General features: G+C 35.3%; 1 protein-coding gene across 1 annotated transcript in view; it reads right to left on the bottom strand.

The window, feature by feature from the left end:
* The window catches only part of SNTG2 (syntrophin gamma 2), a 211,279-nt gene that overhangs the window by 69,362 nt on the left and 129,423 nt on the right, over positions 1–12,494 (bottom strand). The window contains exons 7-8 of the mRNA XM_039715645.1: positions 9,690–9,777; positions 6,215–6,306 (exon numbers count right to left, since the gene is read on the bottom strand). Of these exons, the coding sequence (XP_039571579.1) occupies positions 6,215–6,306; positions 9,690–9,777 (180 nt within the window). The remainder of the gene's footprint in view (positions 1–6,214; positions 6,307–9,689; positions 9,778–12,494) is intronic.

The following is a 12,494-nucleotide window of genomic DNA, read 5'->3' as shown; positions in this document are numbered from 1 at the left end:
TCAGTGGGGTCTCTCTACAGATTTTGGTCTGGTCTGTGATTGAAATGTATGTATATATACATATATAACTAGGTTGATTTTCTGTATATCAATGAACCTATCTGACCTATGTATGGCTGAGTGTTTGCTAATACTTATTACAGGGACAGACAGAAAGCAGGGGCTGTTTGTTGATTGGAGAATAAAACAAGACTGCTCCATTTAGCAGTAAGAGTCTCTCATTAGCTTACTTTAATCATTGAACAACACAAATACCAAATTTATGGCCAGAAGTAGAGACACGAATGAAACTCTTGTGATGCCCAGACAATGAAACAAATTATGGTGATATCTACTGTACATAGGAGTCAGAGCTTTCAATTTGTCTCAGAATTCAGAGGGATTTAATTACGATATCAAAATACCTGTGCATCCTTTGATGCAGCATGAATTCAGAAGATGGTCTGTATTTATTTATTTTTAATGGAATTCATAGATGCAGGTGCACAATTCTGTGACAGTTTTAAGAAGACAGTAATTATCTGGTAAAGTATGCATCACTGAATCATTTAATAGATAAAGGCTTCTATAGAGGAAACATGCTCTTTCAGGTGAAGTAACAATTTGGAGTTGTAATATGATGTCTTCAAAATTCACTGAAAGCAGCACCTTTTAATTAGACAGCTCTATCTACAATATTTTAATTGACAGATGTTTAATTAAATGGGAGGAAGGTAAAAAAAGCATGTGAAAAACTCCTCCTTTCCTATCAGAGAAAAGAAATACTTTTAATTCTAATGCTGCATCAGATATATGCTTTTGAAATATAATGATTGCTCTTTAAGACATTTAATTCTTTTTGATTAATACATGAGTTTACAGAACACTGAGCACATATATATGGTGTTTACATAGAGCCTGTATAGCAGTACATGCTAGGGACTTACACTGCCTTATTCGCTGTAATAGCTATGCATTTAAATCAATTGGATTACTATTCTACCAGTGAGGAACAAATGAAAACCCTTTCAATTATAAAATTTCTCTAGAGGTGATTTACAATGGAAATATTAATGAATATTTCATTAGATCTGTGCTGCTAGGTACTATTACATTATTATTTTTTTAATGAACCAATGGCTTAAAAGTCTGAGTAAGATATTTTTAGAGAATACATATGGACTATTTGTCAGAATCTTGCACCTTTTTCTTTAATTTGTTTCCCTTGAGCTAGTATGTAATTGGTTTCTGAGTAACCTAAACAACCCTGCCTGGAACACCTTTCCAGATATATTCTTCCTTTGGTGGTAAGGGACAGTGACCAGAGTAGTTTATATTAAACCTCAGCACAAAAAGTAGAAAGTAATTATGACTGCTCAAAAACCACAATAGCAGTCAGAAATCAAAACCCAACATTAAATGTATATAAGAAAAAGATACAATGTTGAGATTGTTATAGTTTTACACGATAAATGCAAGTGTACCCAAACTTCAGCTGTTAGACACAGTTTTTGGTGGCCTTTTGTATCCCCCCATGGTGTCCTTACTTAGAAAAATTAGCTCAAAGTTGGGGAAACTCTTTGAATTTCACACAGTCTGCACACCCCTCAGGATAAATCTGAGCCTTGACTCTTGTTTCTCTCTCTGAGAGCAGTGTCAATTTTTTTCCGGAGCTTGTCGAAAGACACTGAATGCAGCTTAGAGGGAAAACTTGTTACCTCAATTTTACTCTCAGATTTCTCTATAGTTCACATACACATGTACTTGAACTTCCTGATGCTAACATCAAATTTAGAAACATTTTCCTTTTTGCCACTGCTGCTGAAAATTCAAAATGAGCTGAATTCATAAGAACTGTAAAATAAATGTATTCACATGTAAGGGCTGCGTATGGGGGAAAAAAAATAAAATATATGTATATATATATATATATATAAGAACTAAAACCAGGGGGAATAAGAACTTAACAACCTGGGGAATTTCTGTGCAGAAGAAACAATCAAGCTGATCAATCAAATGTTAAATACTGGAAGAAATAACTCCGCTAAAAGGATTAGCAGTGACCATGGGCATTAATAAAAGGAAAGGATAAGACTTGTAAAGATACAACATAAATGAAGTGAATTAAAAGTATTGAAAGTCCCAATCAACTCTAATCACAATTAGAAAAACACAGCCCTTCTCTACAGCTAAATCTAAACAAACCTTTAAATCCAAAAGATTTTCCTTATAATTCTGTTGTAGTGAAGTATGAAGGTGTTATTTAAAAATTTTCTTCTGGCTTCTATTGCTATGATTTCTGAGAGCTATAGTCAGGAACAGAAAATCTGGATTATCTTTCACTGAGGTGGAAAAGGGATAGTCGATTAATATTTTTTTAATTGAGGAAAACTTATTTGTGGTGTGTTCATCTCATTTCATAAAGGTCTTCAGCACAGAAGTCCAAACTACTGAAGTGCAGCTGGCTGTGTTTATCTGTTTTACCTCTCTCTTCAGCAAAATATGGAAGACATGGTGACGATTAATGACAAGTACCATTGTGTACCTCTATGTGAAATATTTTTTGTACTTTTTACTTTATCCATTTGAATTTGCATTGTAAAATGATACACTGTGAACTGGATGTCAATTCAAATTTACCTTGCTTTCATACTACATGAGAAATCATGGATTTTCAGATCAAGAGTTAGCTGTGGCAATTGGTATCACACATGAAATCACTTCACTAGAAAAGATACTGAACTGAAATTCTGAAGTTTCTCTTCTCAAAGCAAGCTACAGGATGACAAAAACTAAAGAATAAAATAAGCTTTAAGAATGGGATGTTTATATGAAAATGGAAGACACTACAGGAATATTCAAAAAAGCAAGAGTATTGAAGCTTTAATATGTAGGGCATCCATTCAATCTCAATTCAATGTTCTGGTCATACACTCCCCCAGGGTGTCCACCTCCCTGTCTTGAATCCTCTTCCTTTTTGTCATTTAGTGCTTGGGATTGAGTCATATCATTCTTTCACTCTGGAACTAGGAGTACCATAGACATTAAAGATGTAGCATTCTACTAGCCCATCAAAAGCTGAGCATTTGTAGTTTTCTTCTTTTTTAAAAACTTGATGATGAAGCAGGAAATATCTTTTTTAAAGCAAAACTTAAAGCAAAGTTTAATTTAGCAGATAAAACATAGGCATCAAGGAAAAAACATTTTAAAGCAATTTAGAAAAATGTAAGTGCCTGTTTAGCTTCATCTAACCAACTAACCTTAACATACACTATCAAAATTAGAGTTCTCAAATTACATGAACACACAGCAAACAAGAATTTACTCTGGTCTCACTTCACTTGTTACAACATCACTTTTAGACAATTCCAGGAAACTGGCTTCTCAAACAAATGAAAAGCTATTATATTCTGCCTTTGCATTGTAATTGTCATATTATCCCATGGTGTTTTAAACAGTACTTTGTTTTATTTACAGTATTTTTTTTTTTTCACAACTAATTTCTCCAGAGAGCTGGCCTGGATGTCTAGGATATTTGGACATCTGGTAGGATATACCTACAACACTTTCTTCATTGTTTTAGAGTTAAAACTTTCCAGGTAAACAACCTGTACTCACTAGCCTTGAGACCACCTCCTTTGTATGTTTCATTTTCCCCTCTGGAAGTTTGAATTGTGTTCAATAAACCACCTATAAGGTACAGATGAATGTGACTGCCACTGTCAATCCCTGTAGCATTTGTCACAGTAGTGCCCAAGCACAAAATAATCAGGTGTGAAGAGAGCACTTCAGCTCATTTCTCTGGATTTCAGAGAACCATGTTAAAATGCTCTACTGCAAACTGCTCTGATATTACAAAAGATGTATATAAATCCTGAAGATGGTATCACATCACATACAGCAGATGCTTCACAGCAGAGGTGACAGAGAGGTGACAGAGGTGTCTTGCCTCTAACAGAGGCAAGACAGCACCAGAGCTGAAAATGGTGCAATCCTAATAGGCTGAAAGGTTTTGCTGCTAAGGTGGCTAAACTACTGCCTCTAAGCTATAAGCCAGCTGTAGTGCTTCAGTACTGTTTTTCAGAAGACATCCAAAATGACAGCTTGGTAAAACTGGAGTAAGGGTAATTCCTTAGCTCTTAGCTTCCTCTCCTTTCCTTTACATGATGTGGTTTTTGGAGTAGAATTTTCACTTATAAATATAGGTGCATTGTGTATTATGTAATGGATCTGAGTGTGGTTAGGAAGGTGCATAAAACTACAACACAAATTTGCAAGATGCCGTGTTCAAAGTGAGTCAGATCTCCCCAGCCAAGATGATGTAAAAACAGGATTCAAATATCATTAGTTTTATTAGGCACTAGCATTAGAGGAAATGTCAGTTCTGCTTTTACTTTACCATAAAACTGATAATATTTAATTGAACAGAACTGAAGTGCTCACTAGATGGTAGTTGAAACACATTCATAACCACTTTTCAAGATATGATCACAGCTCAGGTACACTCACAGCTTGAGAAAAGTTTAATCGAACAGTGCATCATCTCAAAATCCAGTCATTCCTGCTCAAAATACATAGAGCCATGCTTCTGAGTTTCACAGTAAGATCCCAGCAATTTTTTATTTTGTTTTCTGTGAAGGGAGAGCATGACTTTTACAATCTATGATGTAGATTGTCCTGTTTATTCCACTTCTAGGTTATAGTGTCTATTTTATACATAACTCTTCACGTGAGTTTATGTCAGGCTTCAGAAAAATTAAGTGCTGTATAAAACCAACCTAGCACCTTGCTATTGCACCTTATTAATTTTTGTTTTCTGCTTATATTTCAAGCCTATACCCAGTCTTTTGTGTGCTATCTTGTGTGCTAACTCTACATTACTCTGTTACAAGTCTACAAAACTCCAGCCACTTATTTATATTTTTAAAATATGAGAAGTTACAAGTGTGAAATTCCCACAGTAGTCACAATGATTGTTAAAAATCAACACAACACACTCATTCTAGCATTTATTAGGTGCTAATTTACTAAAATGTCCTAACGTAATCACTGCCATAGATAATGTAAGCTCTTTGCAGAAAGGATTTTCCTTGCCTGCAGAGAACATGGAAAACAGGCGTTGCAGAATGCTGGATCCTGAGATTTGGATTCTTTAGTAAGACAACAGTACTAGGCAGTTCAAATTAATAATCATCTAGATAACTGCAAGCAAATAAACATGAAACCCTTTGTATCTATGACCATTGTGGACACCAAACACTGCGGTACAGCTATGAGCACAGAAACATATTTCTATTTATTTATTTACTGTATGTTATGCCTTTACACTATCATTTATGAATATATTTTTAGCAGATGAAAACAAGCGTCAAGGAGTAGTATAGAGAGACAGTGCTCAAAGAAGTGCAAAGCTTGAGAGAAGTAAGCATCAGACAATTGTATCACTGTCTAAGAAGAAAATGGAAAACAGAGGAGAAGCCTTCTCTCCATTCAGGGTATTCTTTCTGTATAATTTAATATCCAACTGAAAGACTAGAGCTGAGATTTGTTAGGTGTTGAACAGTTTTGAGCATGAAGGTCCATGTCCTTGTACAGGTAATATTTACATCTTCAATTTTCATTACTAAAAGGACAGCACTCTTGCTTACTAAGACATTCTATGTTCTTTGGTGACTGCCACTTTTCCTGGAGAAAAGAACTTCTTTTCTTTCCCCACAATGCTGCAACTAATTTAATCACAGTTCACTGCAGGAAAAAAACAAACCTGAATATCCTTTGGGTTAAAGAAAGAGATTTTTTTTTCCTCTTTTAGTTCTTTCTCTTTTTCTCCCTATCTTTCTTATTAAAAAAAAGTTCCCTTCAAGAATTCAACTTTACATTATTTTCTTAATTTCATCTGTATTTCAGCATCTCCAGCTGAATTATATTAAACAGTATATGCAACAAAGTATGACAAAAGTTCACATGAATTCATGTCTAAATAATGATCAAATCTTACTGTGCTCACTCTTCCAAATGTCTCAGCTGTCTCAGAGTAAAAACCTAGCAGTTCAGGGTCATGTGTTGTGGACTTTGTAAGTACAGAATTTTACAGTATAAGCACTTAAAAATCAATCAAAGCAAACAACAACAAGAAAACAACTAGGTTAGTCTTACTCTAGCATTTTGAAGCTCAAAATGGGAAAAGAACTTATAAAGCTCACACCCACTCTGCTTTTATTATTCATTTGCATACCGTGTTAGTTGAGTTTCCATTTAAATGTAAGCCACTGTCAAAAAGAGGTGATGAAGTTCCACTGCTGTGATCACTGGATGGTCCAGGGGAACCTGGAAATGAGTTCAAGAAAAATACCTGCTGATGTTAAAAATATATGTACATATCAGACAATATCTATTCCATTTGTAAAACACAGGAAGAATTTTTAATATAATTCCCCAAACCAAGACAGAAATACTACTTGTATTTTAGAAAGACACACAATTAAATATCCACATGCTGTATTTGATGTCTAGAAATAAAAAAGGTTTCTAGATGTCATCTAAGAGTGGTTGTGCTCATGAGATCTATTTGTATGCTTAACTGTTTGTAGGATTAAGCCTTGTTTCACTGAGAATGAGACATTCAAAACAAGTAGCTCTTGTCTTATCCTTAAGTGATACTGAATCTATACCTACAAATAATCCCATGTAAAATTCTTGTCAAATTCTGGGTTTTTTTGTTGGCAAGAACAAATAAGTAGAACAGATTAAAAATGTTGTGAGAACTGTAGGGAGATATTTCCATGTTAAGGCATCTTGTACTTTTGCCATGACATGAGATGCTGTAGGGAAGGGAGATGTATAAGAAGGAAGCAGGGGAGGCAGATGCAACTCCTGCTGATGTACTCACAGTGATGATATGGGTTGATGTAAAGAGACAGTATGATTGCAGTTAAAATGAACACACCACAGCACTAAAACTGCCAGCACAGCAGCTGGTCTGACTGAATGCTGGAAGGTAGGGGACCAAGTGCCTCAGTCTTCTGGGATGCCAGAGTAGCCAAGATACTTCAGAATCATGCATGTATGCACTTAAATACTGCCTGCAGTGTGATTTGGGAATTTCTTTATTGCATAATGGAATTGCTACTTAGCTTTCTAAATGTGTCATTGATGCTTCATGACTGGAATTCTCTTTTGTGCATGGACTTGTGAAAAGTTTTTCTTGCAAAGGGGTGCTATTCTCTGTAACTCCAGTTTGTTTATTGTATTAAATCAGAACTATTTTCCATAATTTTATCCATCTTATTTGCTTATTTTCTTACTACAAGAATGAATATTTATAGCAATCCATTTACCAAATATCACTTGACTCACAAACCTTGGTTTCAGCCTTGTTTGAATGGCTACACAGAACATTCTAGAGAGGTGTATGTAAGCTCTTGTGGAGGTCCAAGTTCAGTTCAGGAGAAGGGTAATTTCTTAAGTTCCTTACATGTCTAATCATATCTAGCAGGTTTTGGTTGGTTTTTTTTTTTTGTGGTGTTTTTTTTTTTTTTTTTTTTTGTTTGGTTTTTTTTGGGGTTTTTTGAGCATGTGGTATAAGGCTGGGGTCCTGCATGGGACCTGGGAGGGTAGTATAATACTTGCCAAAAATTTCCACATGGTCTGCATAAAGGAAGCAAGGTTGATAAGCTGCCCAAAATAAGCAGTTTGTGCACAAGATGTCTCATTTCAGAAGCACTGTTGTGCTCCTTGGAAGTCTGGTAGCTTGTCTAAAATGGCACTGTCATTGTTGTTCCAGAAAAGATTTTCTTTGAACAGTAATCAGGGGCAGACCCCAAAAACTGCCAGCTGGTCACATTGAGATGGGAGATGGCCTCCCTAATGATAACTGCTTTCTGTTTCCAGAAAGAGCACTTTATGGAAGCAGTGCCATGATCTCAGCCTCCCAGACAATGATGCTGCAGTATCTCCTGGTGAGAAAGCCAAGCCCCCCCATGATGTACAAAGAGGGCACCAATATTGCTGGACCTACATGAACTACTTGTGAAGGTGGCAGCCAGCTTGTGTAGAGCGTGTACTAGGTCTTAGTGGCAAGGGCTTATGGCCTGGGATGCCTCCAGAAGTGGGAAATTGTTGGGACTGCCCTGTGCCAGAAACAGCCAGATCCCACATTACTGCTGGGCCATGCAGCTGAGCTGGTAGCACCTCTGGGAAACTATTTAATAAAGGGTAAATGCAGAAGGGCAGAGACAATAGTAAGGAAAAGAGTGACACAAAAATCAAACAAACCTCAAGGTCAATGAAAAAGGTGATGGACAATTTATTTGTCTTAATTTCTCATTGCCTGAATCTATTTTAATAGGCAATACATGTATCTAAGTTTCTCCTCATTGCCTCTGCTTTGGCCATGATAATAATTAATAGCTAATCTCTTTTGACCTAAGAGCTTTTTTGTTCTACTTGTACAGCAAGTTCTGTTTGAGAACAGGGAGTGAGAGAGTGTCTGAGTGGGAGTTTGCCTCTTAGCTAAGGTTAACCAACAACAGGCAGTACAGTTCAAGTATGTGATGTCAGTCTACAAGATGAGATACAAGTTCTAGTAGCACTGTCATAGTCAAAAATAAATATGCCCAACAACACAGACGCTACTGGTAAGATGTTGCTAATTTGCCAAAATCATGTTAAAGCTTGGACACAGTTATCCAAGCCACAGTCAACACAATTTTAGAGTTGTCTGATGATATAGTAGGAAAAGTAGGAAGACCATACCTGAAGACTCATTATAAGAAACACTGACCATATATTTTCAAATGAAAATGATAAAAAGTAAGCACTGAAAGAAAGATTCTAGCATGAAATGCACAGTTCAGCTTAGTAGAGGCCTGCCAAATTGGCTTTTGAAAGGTATAAAAATCTAGATTAAATGACTGACATCCTTTTAATGGCAAGGTCTAAACTGTGACATCTATGATTCTGCTGAAATTAGAAAAAAAACCAGGTACATAGCTGAGTGCAACTTAAATAAATAAAATCTAAATCAATCCAAAGAACAAGACACATTTCAAAACTTTTTACTTATTTTGGAGAGAAAAAAATCTGTTAAAATAAAATGGTGCAAAAATCATTTAATCTGATTAAATAAAGTGATTTTTTATGAACACTTTTCTACTTGCAACACTGATCACAACTGTGCAACTTGAATATTTTATCTGCTAACCAAAAGAGCCCCAAACTTCCCTGATCTGTATTGTTCATACAATTTTTAGTATTGCTACTGTTAAACTACTCAGTTGTCTCAACATAATTCTGCTGACAAAACCAATCAAAATAGCAAAGTAATTTTGAAACATACATAATTAATGTTATCCATTTATTTGGTAAGTGCCCTGAAAGTACCTTTCAGTGTAAATGTATGATTCATATGTTTGCAAACACTATTTTATTGTATTCGGGCAAAGCTTCTATTGAAAAACTTTCAGCTATCACCCATGACTGTACTGCATTTTAATGATTTTTTTCAGTTTTATTTTGAATAAATTATACATAAGCAGCAAGGCGGTATGCATTTGATTCTTATATCTTAAACAGTAAAGTAGACAGATAATTTTCTATTTCTTCCTGTAAAGCACTCAAGGATTGAATTTCTATTTCTGTCACTGTCAGCTTATTACAAGAATACTGCAAAGAGGAAAACAAATTACTCCCATTCACTAATTTCCTCTTACCTAATGGGAGCTTTAAAAATGATGGAGCGTCCCTGAGGTATTGAACTGTGATGGTAACTTCATCGCCAGCATTTCGCAGTAGGTGTACCTGTCAGTGTGACAAATAATGACTACTTTAAACCAAAGAACAGTCATGGAAAGCACATTTCTTACAATAAAATCAACATTCCTGTTGCTCTATAATAAACTCAGTGTAAGCATTTCTGACTTAGAATGTAGAATAGTTGAGGATCAAGCCACACCAGCAATGGAAAAGAGTAGGCAAGACCAGTGGAACCACCTGAATAAATAATTTGCTGGGCAACCTGATATTACATACCAGCTGAACACAACTTTCACAAAATGATTTTATAAAATTGACACAGGATAGTAGGGAAATATGTGTTTATACAGACATAATACATTAATTTTTCTGTATACAAACAGAAAGATACACGGAAATATATTAAATACATCATCCACATCTTGATCTTAAGTATTTGGTTTAATTGATTTGGGTACCAAATTAAGCATACTTTTGTGTTTCAAATAGAGTCTTGAGTTTTGTGTTTTTATTGTCTATAAGCATTTGTTAATCAAAAGGGAACACATACACACACATGTATAGACTTGTTTTAAACCATCAGAATTCACTTTGGGGCATAGCACACTACCACATAAAATGTTTTTTAAAATGCAGAACTACAAATAATATCTCTGATGGAACTCAGTTCCTACTACAGGGCAAAGGTGTTTCCCAGTTTCATATCCATGACTCTCAGGAAACAGGTATTGTGTTTGGTTTGCAAATGTCCTGTGCCCACAGGGTCTGCATATCCCTGACCCAGTTTGTCAGAAATGGATGCTACAGCTTGTGGGCTCTAATCTGAGCACAACCAGAGCATTCATCCACCAAGCAGAAAAGTACCTAACTCTAGCACACTGGCTTATATAGATGCATTTAATGGTTTAATGTGCTGGGAGGAAGCTGGTGATTGTGTTGTTCCAGACCACTGTTTTAAAAAAATGCCACATTGGCCAACATCATGAGATGCAGGATTACCTTGAATATTTTAAGTTTTCCACTTGTGTACATAAATAATGCTTACACCAGAGACTGATGTATTAATTTACATGAAAACATCAAGCTTATGTCTGATGGAAATCAAGAACCTAGTTTCTTTTTTTTTTTCTTCCACCCCCATCTCCTGCCCCCCCCTCTCACCCCAGATTAATCTACTTTAAATTATTTACTATGAAAAATACAACAGCCAGTGCTACCTACTCAACCCAAAAATCTGAGTGTTGTGCTTTTGTGGACAGCTGACTATAAGGGATCCTGAGGTCTCATTGTGGGAAAAAATGCTGTGGAGAAAAATAATATGATCACTGATTTCTGACTAAAGCATTTGAAGATGGTCACAACAGGACTGATAGTGCAGCAAAATTTGCATGCTTTTTTTAGGGTCATCCAAAAATATGTTAGGGCTGCAAAGCTAACCAGTATGTATTAAATCCTAAGGCACAAGAAAGCTATGTCTCCTGAAATCTTCTGCCCCTTATTTCCTGCAAGAAATTTCCTATTTCTTAGTTTAGATATCATTTATTACTCAATAAACAGTGAAGATGATTGGTAGCTTTGCTAGTCTCACTCTACTGTTACAAAGATAAGACAACCAATATATTCCCTTCCAAATTAAAAATGTCAGCAAGTGTCAGGGCAGGGAGACAGTTGTCAGTTGGCAAAAAATACAAGATTCTGTTACCATGTTCTGCTGTTCTTGTAATACCATTTTACTTTTTACTGCATGGTAAATCCATTAAAAATGCCAACTTTAGTTTATAATCAGGACAGAAACAGCAATGTTTTGCATAACTAAATAGAAAATTTTAAAACCAACAAATTTTAAGTGTAGTCCTGATATATCTAATGGGAAAAAATATAAACCAAATAAAATTAATACTGAGAACTCACTTTCTTATTCACAATTGCCTTTTTGAATAAGCCAAAGAAGTGAAGTACTTTAATTTTACCTTTGGAATAACAAGAAAGATTTTTAATTTCTTAATAGAAATAAATATTTTGTAAACACAGAAGAACAACTATGTTTCCTCTTAATTAAGCAAAGATTGTTTGCACACAAACATTTATATTTGTCAAGAAATGAAAGGAGACAGCATGACGGACATATTGCCTAATGTATTTTTGGAAGATATTAGTCAAATTTTACAAAGACAAATCCAAAAACTGTTGGAAAAAAAATGAAACAGTAGACTAGAAACTGTTGCAGAGTATGAGATTTCACTTTTTTAAATTTCAAATTATACTTGAAAAAGAAATAACTTTAACATTAATGATTTGGTTTAAAATTTCCCAGCATCACTAGTACCTTCAAAAATATTCACACTCTATCATACTCTCCTGAAGCTGCTTAGTATTTTTCAGGTAGTGCCTGAAGAAGTCAGAGTGTTGAACCACACACATACCAACAGAACTAAATCAATTTCAGTGATCACAAGAAGGTCTTAAGAGTCAGAAGGTCACTAAATAATGCACTCCTCTGTGATGCTGAAGCTTTTCCAAAAGTGTACTGAGTTCAAAAAAGACAAATCCAGTATCTTTTGAGTAACATTCACTGCTACGCTGTTTTAGTAAAATTATTAAGAGAGAATTGCAGAAGTGAGTGTTTTTGTTGTTTTTTTAAGGTTGATTAAATGCATTTAGTGAAGCAGACTCTGTGTGTGTCTGTGCATGTGTGTTCATGCATTTATGTTCATGTGTGTAAAGGAAAAAAGGGCTTCAGCTGAAGTGCTTGCTTTTCATGC

The sequence above is a fragment of the Passer montanus genome, unplaced genomic scaffold, assembly GCF_014805655.1.
Source record: "Passer montanus isolate IOZ18808 unplaced genomic scaffold, ASM1480565v1 scaffold34, whole genome shotgun sequence".
NCBI lineage: Eukaryota > Metazoa > Chordata > Aves > Passeriformes > Passeridae > Passer > Passer montanus.
The sequence above is the reverse complement of the archived record's forward strand: the minus strand, read 5'-3'. Positions and strand labels throughout refer to the sequence as shown.